Here is a 24481-nt window from a genome sequence, read left to right as displayed (position 1 = left end):
TCAGTCCACATTGATCCTCCAAAGAGCACTCCATTCAACATTCAAACACCACCACCTCCCCCCCCCCCAACCTCTTTGTAATATACGAAAAGTGGAAAAAATTAGGATTTTAATACAGTGTAAAAAGGTGGAGAGGATCACATATCAGCAGGGAAGTTGATGAGATCAGAGACCAAAGTGTCACAGAACAAAAGGCAAACGGATTGGCAATGTTTGTACAGAAGTGACACAGGTGCACAATGTGTGTTAATAGCAGAACATTGGTCAGTTATGCTGAAACCCAAAGCATGAAAGCAGGTCAAGGGGTGAGAGGTGCAAAATGGAGGACAGAGTTTATGAAATAAAGTTGTTGAACTCAATGCTGAATCCAGAAAAGCAGAAGGTAAAGCGCTTTCTTCCAGCTTGTGTTGGGCTTCACTGGAACACTGCAGTCGTCCTTGGTCAGAAATGTGACGGTGAAAGCAAGATGCTGTATTAAAATGGCAAGTGACTGGAAGATCAGATCATGTTTGGGACCAAATGGAAGTGTTCGTCAATCCATGCTTGGACTCCCCAAGATAGAAGAGAACATTCTGTCAGCAGCAAATACAGTAGACTAGATTGAAAGAACTACAAGTAAACGGATTCATTTGGAAGATGGAGTTCTTGGGACCTTGGACAGCGAGGAAGGAGGTAATAAAAGGCCCAGAGTTACACCACCTGTGAAGCTCTTGTGGGAGGCATTAAGGTATCAGGGTAATAGAGGAGTGGAGATGTAGCGGAGGGAATGGTCAGGTCAGAATGCTGACAAGGGAGGGGAAAATGCATTTGGGATGGGATCATTGTGGAGGTGGCAGAAATGGCACAAAATGATCCTTTGAATACAGAGGCTGGAGGGGAGGGGTGTAAAGTGAGAACAGGAGGCTCTCTTTCACATTTCTAGAAAGATGGGGTAGGGCAAGGAGGGAAGTGTAAAAAATGATTGGATATGATTGAGATCCCTGTCCATCACAATGATTTTTGGGCAGCTGCACCTGGAACTGTCATGAGGGCTTCCCACTTTTCCATTAAGTACTGGTTAAAACATCAAAAAATGTTATTGTTGAATAATTTAGTTAAAATATATCTTATTACTTTCTTTATTGTGAAGAGTAGCAGGCTGTTCTGTATCACTGCGTATTTTCAATATATCATTAAGGCAAATTATTTAACGAGAATCCAGAGAAAGTATATTCAGTTAGGGTGAAAGGAAAGGCTGGTAGGTATAGGGACTGCTGGATGACTAAAGAAATTGAGGGTTTGGTCAAGAAAAAGAAGCATATGTAAGGTATAGACAGGATAGATCGAGTGAATCCTTAGAAGAGTCTAAAGACAGTAGGAGTATACTTAAGAGAGAAATCAGGAGGGCAAAACGGGGACATGAGATAGCTTTGGCAAATAGAATTAAAGGAGAATCTAAAGGGTTTTTACAAATACATTAAGGACAAAAGGGTAACTAGGGAGAGAATAGGGCCCCTCAAAGATCAGCAAGGTAGCCTTTGTGTGGAGCCACAGAAAATGGGAGAAGATACTAAGCGAGTATTTTGCATCAGTATTTACTGTGGAAAAGGATATAGAAGATATAGAATGTAGGGAAATAGATGGTGACATCTTGCAAAATATCCATATTACAGAGGAGGAAGTGCTGGATGTCATGAAACACAAAGGTGGACAAATCCCCAGGACCTGATCAGGTGTAGCCTAGAGCTCTATGGGAAGCTAGGGAAGTGATTGCTGGACTTCTTGCTGAGATACTTGTATCATCGATTGTCACAGGTGAGGTGCTGGAAGACTGGAGGTTGGCTAACGTGGTGCCACTGTTTAAGAAGGGTGGTAAGGACAAGCCAGGGAACTATAGACCAGTGAGTCTGACATCAGTGGTGGGCAAGTTGTTGGAGGGAATCCTGAGGGACAGGATGTACATGTATTTGGAAAGGCAAGGACTGATTATGGATAGTCAACATGGCTTTGTGCGTGGGAAATCATGTCTGATGAACTTGATTGAGTTTTTTGAAGAAGTAACAAAAAGGATTGATGAGGGCAGAGCAGTAGATGTGATCTATATGGACTTCAGTAAGGCGTGCGATAAGGTTCCCCATCGGAGACTGATTAGCAAGGTTAGATCTCACAGAATACAGGGAGAACTAGCATTTGGATACAGAACTGGCTGAAAGGTAGAAGACAAGAGGGTGGTGGAGGAGGGTTGTTTTTCAGTCTGAAGGCCTGTGACCAGTGGAGTGCCACAAGGATTGGTATTGGGTCCACTACTTTTTGTCATTTATATAAATGATTTGGATGAGAGCATAACAGGTACAGTTAGTAAGTTTGCGGGTGACACCAAAATTGGAGGTGTAGTGGACAATGAAGAGGGTTACCTCAGATTACAACAGAATCTGGACCAGATGGGCCAATGGGCTGAGAAGTGGCAGATGGAGTTTAATTCAGATAAATGTGAGGTGCTGCATTTTGGGAAAGCAAATCTTAGCAGGACTTACATACTTAATGGTAAGTCCTAGGGAGTGCAGGTTCATAGCTTCTTGAAAGTAGAGTCGCAGGTAGATGGGATAGTGAAGGCGGCGTTTGGTATGCTTTCCTTTATTCATCAGAGTATTGAGTACAGGAGTTGGGACGTCATGTTGCGACTGTACAGGACTTTGCTTAGGCCACTGTTGGAATGTTGCATGGAGTTCTGGTCGTCTCCTTATCAGAAAGATGTTGTGAAACTTGAAAGGGTTCAGAAAAGATTTACAAGAATGTTGCCAGGGTTGGAGGATTTGAGCTCAGGGGAGAGGCTGAACAGGCTGGGGCTGGTTTCCCTGGAGCGTCAGAGGCTGAGGGGTGACCTTATAGAGGTTTACAAAATCATGAGGGGCATGGATAGGATAAACAGACAAAGTCTTTTCCCTGGGGTTGGGGAGTCCAGAACTAGAGGGCATAGGTTTAGGGCGAGAGGGGAAAGATATAAAACAGACCTAAGGGGCAACGTTTTCACATGGAGGGTGGTGCGTGTATGGAATGAGCTGCCAGAGGAGGTGGTGGAGGCTGGTACAATTGCAACATTTAAGAGGCATTTGGATGGGTATATGAATAAGAAGGGTTTGGAGGGATATGGGCTGGGTGCTGGCAGGTGGGACTAGATTGGGTTGAGATATCTGGCAGCAATGTTGGACCGAAGAGTCTGTTTCCATGCTGTACATCTCTATGACTCTATGTTTTTGTTTACAAAGAATTGTAACTCAGTGGTCAATACAGATGATATCAAACTTTATTTATACTTTGACAGCAATAAAAAGCCATTATCTTGAACACATTTTTGTACTCTGAGGTAAATGCTGTCAATGCAAAGAGGTAGTGTTTTTTTGCAAATCCCATGTGAGGTGTACTGTTGTAACCTTGAGGGAGAATAGTCACTTTGGAAAGGAAACTTGAACACTCAGTTAGTACCTGAAAGAATTACACCACATGGTTTCACTTTTAAATTACAACTTAAACTACACAAGAATCAAGGACATACTACTAAGTTAAATGTTACTTCATAAACCCTGGAAATCCGAACAAGACACATTCTATTTTATTTTGGTTTCTCCCCCCCCAGCCACCAAAACGACCCTTCTATGTTCAGAATTTTAGGGTTCCTTCACTCGTTCTGTGACTGAAACAAGACATGCCAGAGCTCTCAGGAATTCACTTTATTTTCCAAAGCTTTCCTGCTATTCCACAAAGTATGAGATTTCCTGCAGTCCTTCTAATGGGGTAGGCAATTCTCCAACCTCGGAATCTCATGACTGTGGACACTAACTTAATAAGAGACCTCACAGATTTGTTTAATGATTCAAAAATGAGAAAATACACTTAGTTTCTAATAGCCCCCAAATATTGGTCTGACAGAGACATATCATGTTCTTCCAAGCTGCTTCCAGGGCTCCAACTACGCTGTCCTTAGACATATTATAGATAAACCCAAAATGAAAAACAAACCTCCCTTCAGTCCCTGCAGGAACATGCTACTGCTTTTAACAATTAACTTTACCTTCAAAACCTCTCAGATTCTGGTACCCATTTGAAGAATTAATATCCCAAAGAGATAACTGCAATCTTATCAGACTTGCTGGTTCCATTAGAAAAGACAGACTAATTGTTTATTGCTTGTCCATTTTCAATTTGAACCTCGACAAATAATATGCAATGCACCACAATGGACTGGTAGTTTTACAGCTAGACTATTAATCCAGAGAACCAGGTAATGTTCTGAGGTCCTGGGTTTGAATCCTATGATGGCAGATGATGGAATTTGAATTTGATAAAAATCTGGAATTAAGAATTTAATGATGACCAAGAATCAATTGTTGGAAAGACCGATGTGGTTCATTACTGTCTTTTCGGGTGGAAATCTGACGTCCGACCCTGGTCTGACGTAGGGGGGACTCCAGGCACTTGGCAATGTGACTGACCCTTAACTGCACCTTGTACAATTCAGGGATGGACAATAAATTGCTGGCGCAGTCAGCAATGGTCACATCTAATGAATGAACTAAAAAAAACCAGAGGCTACTAGTTACTTCAGATCTGTTTACCAGCCTCACACTAGGTATTCTCATTTATCTTCCATTTAACCAAAATTCTCTAACTAAAATAATATTGTCTATATAATTGGACATTTTTGCAACAGTAAATTGCCCGTAGTGTTAGGTTAAAGGGGTAAATGTAGGGGTATGGGTGGGTTGCGCTTCGGCGGGTCGGTGTGGACTTGTTGGGCCGAAGGGCCTGTTTCCACACTGTAAGTAATCTAATCTAATCTAATCTAATCACAACCAAAATGTAGACCACCTCCTTCTAGTATACCTAAACATATTTTGCAATATGAAAACACCCTTTCTGCCACAGTCTTTTCAATTCAATCATTCCAATGGACTCTCAAGAAAAGTGTGTTAATTTGCACCATTAATGAACTTAGAGTTGTTCGAGATTTGCCAACCCCTTTTTGGTAGAATTTTTGTTTTGAAGAGAAAGCTCCATTCATCAGTTGAGATTGCATTCGAATTACAGTCCCAAAACAGAGTAGGTCACCACAAATTTCAGGCTATTCTGATACTGCCTAACTCCCATACAAGATGGTTATAATTTTTAAAAAATTACTATTGATTTTAAATATGTACATTTGAAACAGTTTGATAATTAAAACAAATTGTTTACTTACTGTTCCTTTTCATTATTTTCCCACGCATCAAGTATTCTCTGAATTAATCGGCACTTCGTAAATAGCTGGATAATGGAAAACTGAGTTAATATACAGTGATTAAAACCAAAAATTTTTTTTAATGGCTTCACAGAGTTTGAGACAACAGATCAGTACGCCAAATCATACTCAATTGTCATCAGATATGGAGGTCTGCTGAAAGCAGATTATAAACAAGCAACTAAACAATAAATCAAAAATAATTTTAGCACAAACACCATTATTTCAAAATTCACACAAGGAAGTTTTCATGGCTGTGTTATTTTGCAAACCGTAAACCATACCTTTATTTATAACATCTAAAGACACACTCCCATCTTTGTATTCTAAAAGGGGATTTTTGGTTTTAATTCAGAATCCTAAGGGTATAGTGTTCAAAAGCACCTAAAGATATTCAGTAACAAAAGACAATCCTCTACTCCATAAAAAACATCCACTTAAAAGTCAAAGTTTTAACTCAGACAATTTCACAAACTGATGACAAGGAAAGACTTTCCTTGTAGCATTGCAAAGCTACATTTAGCATGAGGAACAAACAACTAAAAACTACGGACAGAGTGGCAGGAGAATCCAAGAGTGGTTAAAGCATAGGGAATAACAAGAATACCGATTCCTACAAGAGGCATGTGCAATAAAATAAAAAAAAAAGCAGCAGTATACAATTCTGGTTATCCAGAAGTGCACTGAAGAAATACTGAAGATGAGGTCAATAATATACTGGCAGATAAGTATGACGTATCTGCTCATGTTTAAACAGGAAAATTGCATGACCTCAGAGGGCTGAAATTTTCTTTGCAGCATTAATGGGATTTCACAATAAAGAAATGTAAACAAATACTGACTAAATTAAAAAGATACTGCAATTAATTCCTACTTTGACATCTAATTGTTTGCTTCATAATGGGTGAACCAATCAATGACATAAATGAACTAACAATAAAACACTGAATAAGCTTTCTCAAGATAGCTCAGATATTACACACTTTTTCAGTACAACAGCAATACACTGCTTTACGATAATCACAATCAACTCAGGAAAAACACCAAGTAGCATTCACAAGCCAATATTAACTATACAATACCAAATTATACAAGGTAAAGGCTCTTACATGTTTTATTAATATATTTTCTCTGGCAGCATTGGAATTATCCTCTATGTTGTTTTCTGTGCAGGTATCATGAGGTGGAGGGCTTCCTAAGATTGTTGCAATGCAAATTTCTACTTGTACATGAAGAAAATTATTCCAAACGTATCTGAAGTACATATCCTTTGATTAAAAAAATAAAATTTTGGATTTCATTACACAATAAAAATGTTTTGTTACAAAGAATCAGCTTTAAGCTCAAAATATTCCAACCAATTAAAAATTAGTGGATAACACTACAGATGATGGTTCACACAAGTGACTCAGAGAATCATACACATGAAACAGCCACTTGGTCCACAATGACTGCCAACTTTGAAAGAATATCCAATCATTCCCACTTCCAGATCTTTTTCTAGAACACAAGTTTTATTTTCAAATAAATATCCAACATCTTCACATTCTCCTAACATCTACAGCAAGTCTCTCCAGAATTTGATACATCTTAGTAAGGTTACTAGTTCACCCAAACTCCAGGAAGGGCCCAATCTGCTCAACCTTTCCTATTATGATAAACCTTTTTGTCCCAGGAATTAATCTAGTGAACTTTCTCAGAACAGCCACTAATGCAAGCATGTTCCCCCTTAAATACAGAGTACTCCAGGTATGGTCTTTTCAACAAAAACAGAAAATGCTGGAGTAACTTAGCAGGTCTGGCAACATCTGAGAAGAAAACAAAGTTAATGTTTTGAGTTCAATGACTCTTCAGACTCAAAACATTAACTTCAGATGCTGCCAGATCTGCTGAGTTTCTCCAGCAATTTTTGTTTCCGTTTCAGATCTCCAGCATCTACAGTTCTTTGTTTATTATGGTTTTACCAATATCCTATCTAGGTGTAGCAAGACTTCCCCATCTTTATACTCCATTTGCCTTGCCTCAGATCATAATTGAAACTGAATTGTCAAATAAAATGTATAATTCCAAAGTTGGTGATAGGTAAGATGATCAGCCAAAATATGAAAAAAGGCAAAATCTTACTGGAAGATCCTGGAGGGTAATTAACAAAACCCCATTATTTAAACAAGTGGTTAAAGAGAAAACAGGGAATTATAGACCAGTTAGTCTGACATCAGTTATAGGGACAATGTCAATAGTCCATTATAAAAGATTTAATAGCAGAGCATTTGGAAACAGTGACAGGATTAGACAGAGTTAGCATGGATTTATGAAAGTGAAATCATGTTTGACCTGCTGAGATTTTGAGAATGTAACAGGCAGAGTTGATCAGGGGAAGCCAATGGATGTGGCTAATAGTTTCTAAAAGTTTTCTATAGGGTCCCACATAAGAGATTAATACACAAAGTTAAAATACATGGGAATCAGGGTAGTGTACTAACGTGGATAGAGAACAGATTAGCAGACAGGAACCAGAGTCGGAATAAATGGATCTTTTTCTGAATGATAGTACCACAGGATCAGTGCTTGGACCCCAGCTATTTACAATATAGATTAATGATTTAGATAGGGGAACATCTAAATATTATGTTATCTCAATACAATGGCATGTGACACAAAGCTGGGTGGGAGGGCTGAACTGTGAGGAAGATGCAGAAATGCTTCAGTGTGATTTTGATAACTTGAGTGAGTGAGCACATGATGGCAGACCAAGTATAATGTGGATTAAATGGAAGGTTATTCATTTTAGTAGCTAAAACAGAAAGGTAGACTATATTCTGAACTTTGCTTGAGAAGGAGATGCAACAAGGCCTGTGTACTGTCATACACCAGTTGTTGAAAACAAGCATTCGGGTGCAGATTGCAAAGGTGCAAATGGTATGCTGGCCTTCAGAGCAAGAGGATTCACGTCCAGAACCAGAGGTCACAGTGTATGGATATAGGCCATTTAAGATCAAGATGAGGAGAATTTTCTTCATGCAGAGAGTAGAGAGACTGTGGAATTCTCTGACAAAGAAATCAATGGATGTCAAAACAATGAATGTTTTCAATGAAGAGTTAACTATAGTTCTATTGGTAAAGAGATGAAAGGATATGGGGAAAAGGCAGGAACAGGGTACAGGGTTGGAAAATCTCAATGGTCTTGGGAAATCTGAATTTAATTAGACAGCTTCAACAGGTTTTAATTTATGAGCATTCTTTCAGGATATAACAATCAATGAAAATGAAGGGATCCTGTAGATGTGGTATACTCAAATTTCCAGAAGACATTTGACAAGATATCACATCAAAGATTACCAAGTAAAAATTCGTGGTCTGGGGGTAATAAATTAACACAGAAACCACAGCAGGCATAAATACATAATTTTTTGATTGGGTTTATGTTACAAGTCGTGTGCCAAAAACTGAGTACCGGGGTTGCAACAACTTACAAGCAACAATCAATGACTTGGATGGGGGGACTATGTATGATTGCTAAGTTTAATAATGACTCAAAGACAGGCAGGCAAATAAGTTGTGAGCAGTACACAAGGAATCTTAAAAGGGATATGGACAATGAAATTAGTAGGCAAAATGGAGTATAATACGTGAATTTGTTCACTTTAGCAAGAAGCATATAATTTAAATGGAAAGCGACTACAGAACTCTAGGTGCAAAAGGATCTGGTTGCCCTGATGTATACATCACAAAAGATAGAATAGAGGTACAAAAAATGATTAGGAAAGCAAATGAAATATTGTCATTTATCACAAGGAGTACAGAATATATAAAAATAGAGATGTTTCGCTACAGTTGTATAAGGCTTTGGTGGGATATCTAGAATAGAGTGTATGTTTTTGGTCACCTTATTTGAGAGATCACAATTACATCTGACTGATTTCTGGAATGATGGGTTATCTCATAAGGAAAAGTTGGACAGATTAATCTACATCCACTGGAGTTTAGAAGAATGAAAAGTGATCTTATTGTAACATACAAGATCTAAGGGGACTTTACAAGGTGTAGTGTGAGAGAATGATTCACTTTGTCAGAAAGACTAAAACCAGGGGACAGTTTGAACTAACAAATGATTCAAAAGGTAATAGGAGTAGGCAGGCAAGTAGAGATACAGCCATGATCTTATCCAATTGTCAAGCAAGCTGAATGGGCTAAATGGCCTACTCCTGATTCATATGCTCATAACCCTCTGTATCACAGCTTCTGTCTCCATCTAATACTCTGATTTTCTATTTTTCCTTTCAAAGTGGATACGCTCATTTTCTTCCCCCACATTACATTCTTATCTGCCAAACCTTTGCCCATTCACTCAACATATTTATTTCTCTTTGCAGATAAATGCTCCTCATAATTTGCTTTCCATTTATCTTTGTATCATCAGGAACTCTGGCTGCGATACAACTGGTCCCTTTATCCAAGCCATTAATATAAATCAAATAGTTGAGGCAGCACTGATTCCTTTAGCACACAACAAATTATGGTTTTCCAATCAAAATGTCATCCATTTATCCTGACTGTCTATTTTCTATAAGTTAATCAATCCTATACATTAGACCCAAAACTGTAACCTCATATCTTGTGCAGTGATATTCTGCAGCATAAACCAACCACACAATTCCCCACCCCCTCCCAAAAGTTTTAAACCACTCAATCATAGAATGGCCACAGCACAGAAGGTTACTCAATTTATTGTATCTATGCTGGCTTTCTAAAGATCCAAATTTACCACATGCTGATTTAATTCCTCCTCCCCTAAAAGCCCAACCAAGTCTTTACTTCGTACATTTCTATTAATTTTCTTCTGCACATTTCCTTAGCCTTGACATCTTTACTCTCCTCGGGACATTATCCACAGAGTTTTCTAACCTCTGTCAGGTCCACAAAGTTACTTCCATAATTGTTAAAAACAAATTATTAACAGTATAATCTGTTCCCATTATTCAGAATTTTAATAGTCTCTAAATGAAAGTTAAAGCGCCAACATTCAGTAGATCCTCACCAACAACACATCCATGGTGTTAAGTTCTACCAATTCTTCATTAATACTGAGTGTATTTGTTTGTAGAAGGCTCGCTACAAGTCTGACCACATTCAGCCGTGTATTCCCCACTGGTGTTTCTAATATTCCCCACGTAGTTTTCATTGCACTTTTCTAGAAATAAAGTGACACAGTAAATTTTAAATCAAAGTTTATCACGCAAAATCAAAACTGTCACATATATATGCAAAGTTCTTTAAACAAGTACGATTGAACATCTTAAAAGATATTTTGCTATACTTTATGGACATTTCCTTGCTTCTGAGATTTTTCACCCTTCTCAAAATCATCCTGAGATTGTTATCATCAATTCATTACATCTATAGTAGTAGTCACCATAGAGCCAGTGGAGCATAGGACTGCTCCCTCATTACAAAAAGATGGTGAGTTTAACACCAGAGTCAGTACACCTCATGTGATGTTGAAAAAGCAGAACCCTTCATAGTAACTTCAAAATAAGTTGCCCATTTGCTCAGTTTGTTGGACGGCTGGTTTGCAATGCAGAGTGATACCAACAACGCAGGTTCAATTCCTGCACTGGTTAAGGTTACTTTGAAGGTCCTGCCTTCTCAACCTGCTCCTCACCTGTTTTAAAAAATTCTCAAGGTCAGGTTCGTAGGAGAGTAGTCTGACACAGAACAAACGACCAAGAGGCGAGTCTGCTAGAATATGGGCATTTTATTCCCCGCAGCGTCGCCACAACCAACGGGTCTGGCTTATACTCACTCTACATGTTACCGGAACTGGGAGCCGTCAGTTCTCGTAGAGCGGTTGCCACCAACCCACGCTCGGCGGTTAAACGTAACCCCGGAGCAGGCTCACCGAACTGGAGACTTTTCCAGCTTTTTATTCTTTTCCAGATATAAACATTCATGTGAACAGCAGAGCAAGGCTAAAAAACACATTCCATTCTGGTTACATACAGATAAGAAGATTCACACGGGAAGGTGTATAATAAGATTCACACGGGACTAAGCGACACCTTCCATTTTCGGTTAGAGCAGAGCAAGGCTAAAAAACACATTCCATTCTGGTTATTATTGGGACACAATTTTAACCCTTTCACCACATCACCTCAGACGTGGTGGCCCTCAGGTTTCCCCACTAGCTGTCTCTCTCTAATGAGAGTGGAGCCCTATGGTCCTTTGGGACTATGGTGACATTTATCTTTACCTCAATTCTGTGTTAAGCATTTTATAGTACTGTAATTCTGATTGGTACCAACATTAACAAAAAGCCCCAGTTATCCTTGACGCAAGGATCCTATATCTAATCGCCATTTGAACGCACAGAACTTGAGCACAGCTGGAAAATAAAAATGTGGAGGTGGCGGTGTTGCACTAGAGTGGACACAGTTCAAAAATCACAACACCAGGTTATAGTCCAACTGGTTTATTTGGAAGTACAAGCTTTCCGAGTGCTGCTCCTTCGTCAGGTAGGTAAATAAACAGACATTTGTCAGAGCTTCTTGATTTTGCACTCATCTGCTCAACTCAGTTTAAAAAAAAAAGGAAAAATAATCTTTTCACACTATATGAGAAAAAAAAGTGGTGACCAGTTATTAAATGAACTCTGATTGACAGACGTATTGCTATGGGAAAAGCACAGTTAAATGATAGCTAAATGTCAGTTATTAAATTCTCTACAAATTTAAACCAGGCAGGTTGACTTTGGTCAAGGCATTTCCCTGAAATATGAATCAAAAGAATGGCAGTTACCTATTGTGTTGAATTGAAACAGGTGGAGCATACAAGTTCTTTCTATCTGCAAATAATGGTCTGTGTATTCAGAAATGGAGCTTTCCTAGAGATCATTACTGCACCACACTGCAAGGATGGTTGACAACCTTAAATTTATAAAGCTTTACTTTTTAAAATAAGATTATGCCTTTCAGGTTTGTGAAGTGAACTCAAAAGTAGGGCTATTTATTTATTTCTTAGAATTAAACCACAGTCATGCTAAATATAACAAATATGTTACCCATTCTCTCTTATGACAAGGCTTGAACTTTCACAAAGATAAAGAGCCTCAATAATCAATGACAACAATGATTAACCAGGTTTGAATTTGGAAGTCCCACCCCTAAACATAGAACATACCATTTTCCCAGTTTTTTCTGTGTGTGGTTAGGGAAGGAGATGGGAGGAGGCTAGAAGGAAGATTGGGGTGGACTCTAAATTACAGATTTGTGGCTCACTGGGGCAACTGAAGGATGTCAGGGTGACCAGACTTTCAAAAATGGGAGGTCCAAAGTTTTGCATTTTAGAACTGATACAAGAACTAAATCTATTAGTTTTCTTTTAAGACTTGAGACACCCTTTTGGAGGCAGTTCCAAGACACCTTTCATGAATGCGATTGGGGTAATTAAAAGTAGACATGATTGCATGCAAAAAGTGAACAGCTGTTTAGGACTATCATTCTGGATTAGTGGTGCTGGAAGAGCACAGCAGTTCAGGCAGCATCCGAGGAGCAGTAAAATCGACGTTTCGGGCAAAAGCCCTCAACAGTTTCCTGATGAAGGCCTTTTGCCCGAGACGTCGATTTTACTGCTCCTTGGATGCTGCCTGAACTGCTGTGCTCTTCCAGCACCAATAATCCAGAATCTGGTTTCCAGCATCAGCAGTCACTGCTTTTACCTTTAGGACTATCAGCAAAGCTGTCAAGCCATTTATAACAACCAGTCTCAATATTTAAAAATATGTGTCTCAAGTTGGTAAAAATAAGTATTATTTCTTTCTGTCTGTTAAATATTAACCTTTAAGGTTTATATCAAACGATCAGTGCTATATCACTAATTTAACAACCTTTCATTACCACACTGGAATGCTAGTCTTTTCACATTTTGCCTGACAGCTCCAAATGGTTAGAAACTCTCAGGTGGAACTATGAACTTCAGAGATTGTTTTTATCAGAGATTAAAGGAAATGACATGCAATGAAATTTAAGTTTGTACTAAGAGTGATTTTCTTTGACATGGCAAATTCATCCATAGACACTCGAACTGATTCAATCTCAGCATTGGACTGGAAGGTTGCTCATAGTTGAACACTGGATCAGTTGGCATGCTAGGTGTAAGGGATAAAGGGTTGTCACTAAGTTGGCACAAGGACTATAAAGACCCAAAGGACTAGGAAAGGAGTTAGATTGGCATGCAGGTGAGTGGTCGAGGGGGGGGCAGTAGAAAAGCATATGTTGAGATAGACAGCACGAGAAGTCATCACTTGGCATTGATGGAAAATGGATAGTGTGAGAGGACTGAGCGCTTTTTTGGTTTAATTATCATTTTTACATTGCTTTCACAAAGTGCCATAGTACCAAGGCTAGTCTTCCACATCCAGCAGATTTCACACTATTTTGGGAAGATGTCATCTTGCCCATAAAATTCATCTCCCCATCAAAACTTCCCAGTGAGGTTTATACAGGAGGGAATTGTCTAGACTCTGCAGTCCTGGCATAGGAGCAAGAATTCAGGCCCAAATCTACATACTATTAAAGAATGGCTGATGGATGTCAAATTACTATGAAAACCTAACAATTAAAAGTCTTGCATTTCAAGGAACAAAATCTTTAACTGGTTTAGTGAGATAGCAAAACGGCCTGTTTGAAAAGGGAAAGTAAACACCCAAAATAAATTAGCATATATCCAAGTATTCAAAGCCATTAATCCATCTTACCTTAGGAGGCTCAAGTAGTATCTGATGGAAGTCTTTAAGTCTTTGTCTAATGGCTTGTAATGTGCTATTACTCACAGAAAAGGCTGCATGGTTCATACCAGTTGGACAAATCTCTAGCTGACCTTCAAAACTTGAAAAACAAATGAAAATCAATTTTAAATGTTACAGACTATACAAAGGAGAAAGGGAGTGATCACACAAGTATTGAAGCCACCCCAAATAGACAGTGAACTTTTAATTCAGCTACATCCTTATCCCTGCAGTTAGTTTATGAAAAGGGCAAAAATATCTCAAACCCCAAAACAAATAATGCAAGCCCTTGAAGATTAGAGCAATTCACAACCGAAGCTCTTACCGTGCAATATATATATCTCTCAAGCCCATTCATCTCATCAAAATCTTGCATGTTTCAATAAGATTGCCTCTCATTATTCTAAAATCTTCAATAAACTAACCGAATTTTATGATGCAGCAAGTCAACCACTGCATTCCAGGAAATCGCCTGGTGAACCTACTCAATTTTTTCCAATGCAAGTATATCCCTTCTAAGGAGACCCGCCAATTCCCTGTCCAGTTGTAGTGAGATTTCACCATTTTTAGACTCCAAAGTGGTGATGCATTACAGTTCAATTTGCTGCAGAAACATGCAATTTTATGTGCATGTTGTCATCTGGCTCTATAGATCTTGATGGAGATGACTTAACTGTGTTTCCATCATATGGCGGATAAGGTATCTCTCCCATTCTTATCATGTTCCATTGGCATGAGTCAAAGGGGAGTGCAGGTTAATATTCAACTTGCTTGGCTGTGTTATGAATGCTCCTCCCTGGAAATTTGATTTTTGGAGTGAATTCAAGGCTGGAGCTCATCATTGCATACTGTCCTGCTCTTTTCAAAATAGGGCCCACATTCATATGGATTTCAACAAAGCTTTCAACAATATTCTGCATGGTAGACTGGAAAGGTTAGACCACATCAGATCAAGGGGTAACTAGCAAAATTGGCTTGACAATAGGAGACAGCTTGTGGTAGTTGAGAGTTGTTTTTTTGGACAGGAGGTCTGTGACTATTGGTGTGCCATAAGGCTCAGTGCTGAGTCCACCGCTTTTCATTAATTATATAAATTATTACGATGAGAACACAGGACATATGGTTAGTAAGGTTGCAGATGACACCAAAATTGGTGCTGTGGTGGACAATGAAGATTATCGCATAGTACAACAGGACTTTTATCAGATGGGGGTGACCTTATAGAAGTTTATAAAGTCATGAGAGACATAGATAGGGTGAATAGCCAAAGTACTTTCCCTCGGGTCAAGGAGTCCAAAACTAGAGGGAATAGATTTAAGAGCGGGGAAAGATTTAAGAAGGGCTTGAGGGATAACTTTCTCCACGCAGACGATTGTGCGTGTATGGAATGAGCTGCCAGATGAATTGGTGGAGACAGGTACAATTACAAAATTTAAAAGGCATCTGGATGGGTATACGAATAGGAAGGGTTCAGAGGAATATGAACCAAATGTTAGCAATTGGGACTAGGTCAGATTGGGATGCCTGGTCAGCGCATACGATTTGGACTGAAGGGCTTGTTTTCATTCTAGATTACTCTATGACTATTCCATTTTCCACCCTAACTACTTACTTTATTTGAATGCTAACATTATGATTCTTGATACTCAGATCCCTCTGTGCCGCAAAATCATAGCGTCTCTTCATTTCAAAGCCATTCTGCTTTTCTATTCTTCTTGCCAACTTTTCCCACATTATTTTCCATGTGTCAAATATCTGCCCATTCTTTTAACCTAAGTTTATTTATAGACTTATATCCTCAAAACATGATTTCCTACCTATTATTGTAACAAATGGTCATCAAATCAGCTATTATTTTCACTGTCTTCTTCCAAAGTCTCAACATCCCTCATTTGATATGGTGATCAAAACCAAATACAACTCACTCCAAGTGCAGCCTAAGTAAAGCATATGTATTTTGTTATTTTAATAAATAATCCATCATCCCCAATACTGAAAACTCTAAATGATCTTCCAATTCTTTGGCACACTGTTTATTGGCCTTCAATGATTTAATCACCACGGCCTCGCATCTTCTCTTGATCCGCACACATTAGTGGGTAATCCTATACTATATACATTAACCCACTGTAGATACATGCTTCGTGTTATTTAACCCCACATGAATCACACTGCATTCATCCAGAGAACTGAGCCCTTGTACAACATAATTGAAGTACAATTATTAAACAATTTAAGAAATAATATGCAAGAGCTCCAAACTAACTGCAGAAATAATTTCAACTTACGCTGGTCTTCGAGTCTCCAATAAGGTCAAAAATATTTGAATGCAATTCACAATTGATGATTCAGTTTTTTCCCTATCCAGAACACTAGCAAGTAAGTGTTCTAAGGTTTCTTGTCTGAAAGAAAGGACGGACATTTTAAGATTAAGCAGGTTTTTGCTTTAATCAATTATAACAGTAGAAACAAAGCAATGAGTGGGAATATAGCCTTATTATGGGAAAGGATTGGAATGGCAGCAAAAGCTGTGATGCTGCAAAGCTGGAATCAGGAATGACTAAGACACCAGAATTGTCAGAAAAGCCCATTTGTTCACATCTGTCTTTCCAGACATACAAGGACATGAAGATTTCATGAAATCATCTATGTCAAACCAATACTCTAACAATGAGTTAGCACAACAATTAGTTTGAGTACAATACAATTCATATATACATTCCTGCATCTTTATTGATGCATTGGATCTTTCAGGGTTTTTGCTTCTGTGATTTACATTAATCAATACAAATTTAACAACAGTGTACAAGTTCATTTTTACAATATCGTCAAAATATTCAGGTTGTAGGGGAATCTAATTTCAAAACGTCTGCTGGTGTTGTAAACAAAGTCCATATATTTGCAAGTGAAAATATAAACACTGACATATGGGAGTAGTAGAAGTCTTCTCTTTTTGACATTACCCTCCAAACCAATGTTTCTTATCATTCTATTTTCCTCTTCTCCCTTATTTCCCACCACATTTCACTTATTTAGGGTCAAACAGAACACTGAAGGCTACAACCAGTTAGGTTCAACTGGTTAGTGGCCAAGGGGAGGAGTGAAGATAGGGACAAAAGTATAAAGCTTATAATGGTTCCAGTCCTTTGAAGAACTGCGGTCCATTCAGGACAGAATCAGAGTCATACAGCACTGAAAACAGATCCATCCAACCTGTCCATGCCCAAACTAAAAACTTGTCCCACTTGCCTGAATATGACCCAAATCCCTCCAAACCTTTCCTATTCATATGCTTATCCAAACATCTTTTAAATATTGTTACAGTACTGCATCTACCACTTCCGAGAATAGTTCATTCCACACAGGAACCGCCTCTGCGTGAAAAAGAGTGCCCTGATAATTCTTTCTCCTCTCACCTTAAAAATATATCCCCTAGTTTTAAACTCACCCACCCGAGGGAAAACACCTTTCCTAATCACCTTATCTATGCCCCTCATGATTTTATAAACCTCTGTAAAGTCACCTCTCAATCTCCTACACTCCAGTGAAAAAACAATCCCAGTCTATCCAGCCTCTCCTTATAACTCAAACCTTCCAGTCCTGTCAACATCCTGTTATGTCTTTTCTGAACCCTCTCCAATTTAATAACATCTCTTCCTATAGTAGGGCAACTGGAACTGTAGACACTACTCCAAAAGTGGCCTCACCAACAATCTGAACAACCTCATCATGACATCCGGAGAATTTATCACTTATCAGAAACTGAACTGGTCTGGCCAAATACTGTGGCTACAACAATACCTCAGACACTAGGAATTTTACAGCAAGTCATTCACTGCCTATCACTCTCAACATCTGTTCACCACTGACAAGACACATCAGGAGTGTAACGGAATATTCTTCTTTGACCTGGATTCATCCCACTCAAGAGGTTTGTTGCCGTGCAGAACAAAGCAACCCATGTGATTAGTATCCCATCCACTACATTCACTTCCCTCATCATTGAGGCACAGTGGCAGTAGAATGTACCATCTACAAGATTGATTGCAGTAATGTAGCAAGGTTCCTCCAATAACATCTTCAAACCTGTGACCCGTACCACTTAGAACAATAAAGGCTGCAGATGCATGGGCATGAAAGCCACATATTATTCTAACTTCGAGTTGGGTCAAAATCCTGGAACTCCTCGCACTGTGGGCACCCTGACACAGAGTCATAGGGATGTACAGCATAGAAACAGACCTTTCGGTCCAACCCGTCCATGCCGACCAGCTATACCAACTCAATCTAGTCCCACCTGACAGCACTAGGCCCATATTCCTCCAAACCCTTCCTATTCATATACCCATCCAAATGCCTTTTAAATGTTGCAATTGTACCAGCCTCCACCACCTCCTCTGGCAGCCCATTCCATACACCTACCACCCTCTGCATGAAATAGTTGCCCCTAAGGTCTCTTTTATATCTTTCCCCTCTCACCTTAAACCCATGCTCCCTAGCTATGGACGCCCGAACCCCAGGGAAAAGACTTTGCCTACTTACCCTATCCATGCCCCTCATAATTTTGTAAACCTCTATAAGGTCACCCCTTAGCCTCTGATGCTCCAGGGAAAACAGTCCCAGCCTGTTAAGCCTCTCCCTATAGCTCAAATCCTCCAACCCTGGCAACATCCTTATAAATCTTTTCTGAACCCTTTCAAGTTTCACAACATCTTTCCAATAGGAAGGAGACCAGAATTGCACGCAATATGCCAACACTGACCTAACCAATGTCATGTACAGCAACATGACCTTCCACCTCCTGTACTCAATACTCTGACCAATAAAAAAAAGCATACCAAATGCCTTCTTCACTATCCTATCTACCTGCGACTCAACTTTCAAGGACTATGAAGCTGCACTCCAAGGTCTTTTTGTTCAGCAACACTCCCTAGGACCTTACCATTAAGTGTATAAGTCCTGCTAAGATTTGTTTTCCCAAAATGCAGCACTACACATTTATCGGAATTAATCTCCATCTGCCACTTCTCAGCCCATTGGCCTATCTGATCAAGATCCTGTTGCAATCAGAGGTAACCTTCTTCGCTGTCCATGACACCTCCAATTTTAGTGCCATCTGCAAACTTACTAACTGTACCTCTTATGCTCGCATCCAAATCATTTATATAAGTGACGACCCAGCACCGATCCTTGTGGCACTCCACTGGTCACAGGCGTCCGGGCCGAAAAACAACCCTCCACCTCCACCACCACCCTCTGTCTTCTACCTTTCAGCCAGTTCTGTATCCAAATGGCTAGTTCTCCCTGTATTCTGTGAGATCTAACCTTGCTCACCAGTCTCCCATGGGGAACTTTGTTGCAACGCCTTACTGAAGTCCATATAGATCACATCTACCGCTCTGCCCTCATCAACCCTCTTTGTTACTTCTTTGAAAAACTCAATCAAGTTTGTGAGACATGATTGCCCATGCACAGAGCCATGTTGACTATCCCTAATCAGTCCTTGCCTTTCCAAATACATGTACATCCTGTCCCTCAGGATTCCCTCCAACAACTTGCCCACCAACTGACGTCAGGTTCACTGGTCTATAGTTCCCTGGCTTGTCCTTACCACCCTTCTTAAACAGTGGCACCATGTTAGCGAACTTCCAGTCCTCCGGAACCTCACCTGTGACTATCGATAATACAAATATCTCAGCAAGAGGCCCAGCAATCATTTCCCTAGCTTCCCACAGAGTTCTAGGTACACCTGATCAGGTCCTGGGGATTTATCCACCTTTATGTGTTTCATGACATCCAGCACTCCCTCCTCTGTAATATGGACATTTTTCAAAATGTCACCATCTATTTCCCTACATTCTATATCTTCCATGTCCTTTTCCACAGTAAATACTGATGTAAAATACTCGTTTAGTATCTCCTTTGGCTCCACACAAAGGCCGCCTTGCTGATCTTTGAAGGGCCCTATTCTCTCCCTAGTTACCCTTTTGTCCTTAATATATTTGTAAAAATCCTTTAGATTCTCCTTAATTCTATTTGCCAAAGCGATCTCATGTCCCCTTTTTGCCCTCTTAAATATACTCCCACTGCCTTTATACTCTAAGGATTTACTCGATCTATCCTGCCTATACCCGACATATGCTTCCTTCTTTTTCTTAAACAAACCCTCAATTACTTTCGTCATCCAGCTTCTCTATACCTACCAGCCTTCCCTTTCGCCCTAACAGGAATATATGTTCTCTGGATTCTCGTTATCTCATTTCTGAAGGCATCCCATTTTCCATCTGCCCTTTCACCTGCTAACATCTGAGCCCAATCAGCTTTTGAAGGTTCTTGCCTAATAGTCAAAATTGGCCTTTCTCCAATTTAGAACTTCAACTTTTAGATCTCGTATATCCTTTTCTATCACTATTTTAAATCTAATAGAATTATGGTTGCTGGCTCCAGAGTGCTCCTCCATTGACACCTCAGACACCTGCCCTGCCTTATTTCCAGTGAGTAGGTCAAGTCTTGCACCTTCTCTAGTAGGTACATCCACATACTGAAAGAAAATTTTCTTGAACACGCTTAAATTCCTCTCCATCTAAACCCTTACACTACGGAGTCCCAGTCTATGTTTGCAGAGTTAAAATCCCCTACCATAACCACCCTATTATTCTTACAGATAGCTGAGGTCTCCTTACAAGTTTGCTTCTCAATTTTCCTCTGACTATTAGGGGGTCTATAATACAATCCCAATAAGGTGATCATCCCTTTCTTATTTCTCAGTTCCACCCAAATAACTTCCCTGGATGTATTTCTGGGAATATCCTCCCTCAGCACAGCTGTAATGCTATCCCTTATCAAAAACGCCACTCTCCCTCCACTCCTACCTCCCTTTCTGACCTTCCTGTAGCATTTGTATCCTAGAACATTAAGCTGCCAGTCCTGCCCATCCCTGAGCCATGTTTCTATAACTGCTATGATAACCCAATCCATGTTCCTAATCATGCCCTGAATTCATCTGCCTTCCCTGTTAGGTCCCTTGCATTGAAATAAATGCAGTTAATTTATTAGTCCTACCTTGTCCCTGCCTGCCCTGACTGTTTGAGTCACCTCTGTTCTCAACTGTACCAGTCTCAGATTGAAATCTTTCCTCATATCTCCCTGGGTCCCACTCTCCCACCATACTAGTTTAAATCCTCCTGAGCCACTTTAGCATATCTCCCTGCCAGTAGATTAATCCCCTTCCAATTTAGGTGCAATCTGTCCTTCTTGTACAGGTCACTTCTACCCCAAAACAGATTCCAATGATCCAAAAAAGTGAATCCTTCTCCCATACACCAGCTCCTCAGCCATGCATTCATCTGCTCTATCCTCCTATTCCTACCCTCACTAGCTTGCAGCACTGGGAGTAATACAGATATTACTACTCTTGAGGACCTCCTTTTTAAATTCCTGCCTAACTCTGTAATTTCCCTTCAGAATCTCAACCTTTTCCCTTCCTATTTCGCTGGCTCCAATGTGGACAGTGTCCTCTTGCTGGCCCCTCTCCCCCTTGAGAACATTCTGCACCCTCTCAGACATCCTTGATCCTGGCACCAGGGAAGCAACACACCATTCTGATTTTTCGCTGCTGACTACAGAAATGTCTGTCCATACCTCGGAGTAGGAAGTCCCCTAACACAACTGATCTCTTGGAACCTGATGTACCCTTTGTTGCATTAGAGCCAGTGTCAACACTAGAAATTTGGTTGTTCGCGCTACATTCCCCTAGAATCCATCACCCTCTACATTTTCCAAAACAGCATACTCATTTGAAATGGGGATAGCCACAGAAGACTCCTGCACTACCTGCCTATCTCTCTTACCTTTCCTGGATTAACCCATCTATGACTGTACCTGAGACTTTCCCCTCTTCCTATAACTGCCACCCATCACATACCATTGCTGTTGCAAATTCTTCATTGCCTCTGTCTCTCTAACCGATCCATTCGATCTGATAGAATTTGTAACCAACAGCATTTATTGCAGATATAATCCGCAGTAACCCGTAAACTCTCCTTAAACTCCCACATCTGCCAAGAGTTGCTGCGGTTCAAGAAAATAGCTCACCATTACCTTCAACAAGGTAATTAGAGATGGGCAATAAATGGTGGCCTAGCCAAAAACACATCTCAGAAATAAATTTTTAAAATACATTCATCATCCTTCTTTCCAGATCACATTAGATCCAGAGATAACATTCCAGTCCTCATTCTAACAAAGTGAAAGAATACAGCTACAACATTGGCATCCATCTGACAATGTGGAAGATTGGTCAAGTGTGTCTCGCATTCAAAAAGCTGGACTGTCTTGGTCCAATTAGTCTACTCTTGATAATCAGGAAAGCGATGAAAGATGTCATCAACAGTGCTCTCAAGCAGCACTTGCTTAGCAATAACCTACTCATTATGCTCTGTCTGGATTCTACCAGGGCCACACAACTACTGAGCTCAATACAGCTTTAGTTCAAACATGGACAAAACAGTTGAATTTCAGAGGTGAGGAGAGAACAACTGCACTTGACATCAAGGCTGAATGCTTCCTTGGGTGTGACATCAAGGAGCCCTAACAAAACTAGAGTCAAAAGGGAGTAAAGAAACAGCCCTTCACTGCTTGGAATCATACCAGGTAGAAACTATGATGGTTGTGGTTGTTAAAGGTCAGTCATCCTGGCACCAGAAGTTCTCTGCAGGTGTTGCTCAGGGTAGTGTTCTTGGTCCAACCATCTTCAGTTGCTTCAATGACCTTTCCTCCACCATACGGTGAGAAGTGGGGACGTCCACTGATGATTGCACAATGTTCAGCACCATTCCAATTTTGTCTGAGACAGAATGGCAGCAAGCAGTCCAGAAATAGAGGTAGTGAAGAAATCAGGAAAGGTGTTGAAAAGTGAGAGCAGATGTCATTCAAAAACACATTGCCTTCTTCAGACAATGTCACTGAGGGCCAATATTTGTGCAGTGGAGAGAGGGTAAGGAATAGTCCTTTGAGAAACTCAATGTTATGTTACAAGGGCAAGAAGATGCTACATTTGATTTTTTTGTTCACTCTGGAATGTGGGTGTCGCTGGCTGGCCAGCATTTACTGCCCATCCCTAGTTGCCTTTAAGAAGCTGGTGGTGAGCTGCCTTGTTGAAGCATTGTGCTCCACATGCTGTCAGCTGATCCACAATGCCCTTTGGGAGACACTTCTGGGATTTTGTCTCAGCAAGAGTGAAGGAATGGCAATATATTTCCAAGTCAGGATTGTGTGTAGCTTTGAGGGGAACTTGCAAACTATAGCGTCCCCAAGTATCTGCTGTCCTTTTAAATGGAAGTGGTCATGGGATTGAAAGGTACTATTTCAGGATCTTTGGAGAATTTCTGCAGTGCATCTTGTCGATAGTATACAATGTTGCTCGTGAGTACCAGTGGTGGAGAGTATGGATGCAGTGCCAATCAAGTGGGCTGCTTTGTCCTGGATGGTGTAGAGCTTCTGGAGTTTTTGGAGCTGCAGCCATCCAAACAAGTGGGGAGTAATCCATCACAATCCAGACTGTGCCTCATCAATGGAGGACAGGCTTTGGGACTTCAGGAGGTGAGCTATTTGCCTCATTATCTCTCACCTCTTGACCTGCTCTTGTAGTCGTGTTTATGTCCAGTTGAGTTTCTGGTCAATGGCAATCCCCAATATGTGGATAGTGGAGGATTCAGTGATGGAAATCAGAGGGAGTGGGTAGATTGTCTTTTGTTGGAGATGGTCATTGCCTAGGATTTGTATGGCAGAAATATTACTTGGCACTTGTCAACCCAAGCTTGGATACTGTCCAGATCTTGTTGGAATTGAACATATACCGCTTCAGTATCAGAGGAATCGCGAATGGTGCTGAACATTCTAGAATCATCAGTGGACATCCCCATTATGGAGGGAAGATCACTGATGAAGCAGCTGAAGTTGGTTGAGCCCAGGACACTATCCTGAGGAACTCCTGCAGAGATGCCCTCGGACTGAGATGACTGACCTCCAACAACTAAAACCATCTTCCTTGTGCAATTTTGCTCCCTGACTCCTATTGATTCCAGGTTTGCTTGAGCTCCTTCATGCCACACACTGTTGAAAGCAGCCTTGAGGTCAAGGGCTGTCACTCTCACTTCACCCCTGGAGGTCAGTTCTTTTGTCTATATTTGATTCAAGGTTGCAGGGTTGACAAGGCTGCTTCTGCCATTGTATCTTCTGGTGCGTAGGTCAATGTCAGATGGTCTGTGTGGTTTCATTTTTTTGGTTGAGACTTCGTAGCAATTGGTACAACCGAGGGGCTTGCTTTCCCGATTCAAATGGCAGTTAAGAGTCAACCACATTGCTGTGGGTCTGGAGTCACATATAGGCAAGACCAGGTAAGGAAGGCAGATTTCCTTCCCCGAAGGATGCTGTGAAACTTGAAA

At 40.3% G+C, this 24481-nt stretch overlaps 1 protein-coding gene across 1 annotated transcript in view; it reads right to left on the bottom strand.

The window, feature by feature from the left end:
• The window catches only part of ppp6r3 (protein phosphatase 6, regulatory subunit 3), a 133607-nt gene that overhangs the window by 62125 nt on the left and 47001 nt on the right, over positions 1–24481 (bottom strand). Inside the window, exons 8-12 of the mRNA XM_043706412.1 lie at positions 16325–16438; positions 14007–14136; positions 10293–10445; positions 6364–6522; positions 5216–5280 (exon numbers count right to left, since the gene is read on the bottom strand). Coding sequence (XP_043562347.1) covers positions 5216–5280; positions 6364–6522; positions 10293–10445; positions 14007–14136; positions 16325–16438 — 621 coding nt within the window. The remainder of the gene's footprint in view (positions 1–5215; positions 5281–6363; positions 6523–10292; positions 10446–14006; positions 14137–16324; positions 16439–24481) is intronic.

Source organism: Chiloscyllium plagiosum, chromosome 16 (genome assembly GCF_004010195.1).
Source record: "Chiloscyllium plagiosum isolate BGI_BamShark_2017 chromosome 16, ASM401019v2, whole genome shotgun sequence".
Classification (NCBI taxonomy): domain Eukaryota; kingdom Metazoa; phylum Chordata; class Chondrichthyes; order Orectolobiformes; family Hemiscylliidae; genus Chiloscyllium; species Chiloscyllium plagiosum.
The sequence above is the reverse complement of the archived record's forward strand: the minus strand, read 5'-3'. Positions and strand labels throughout refer to the sequence as shown.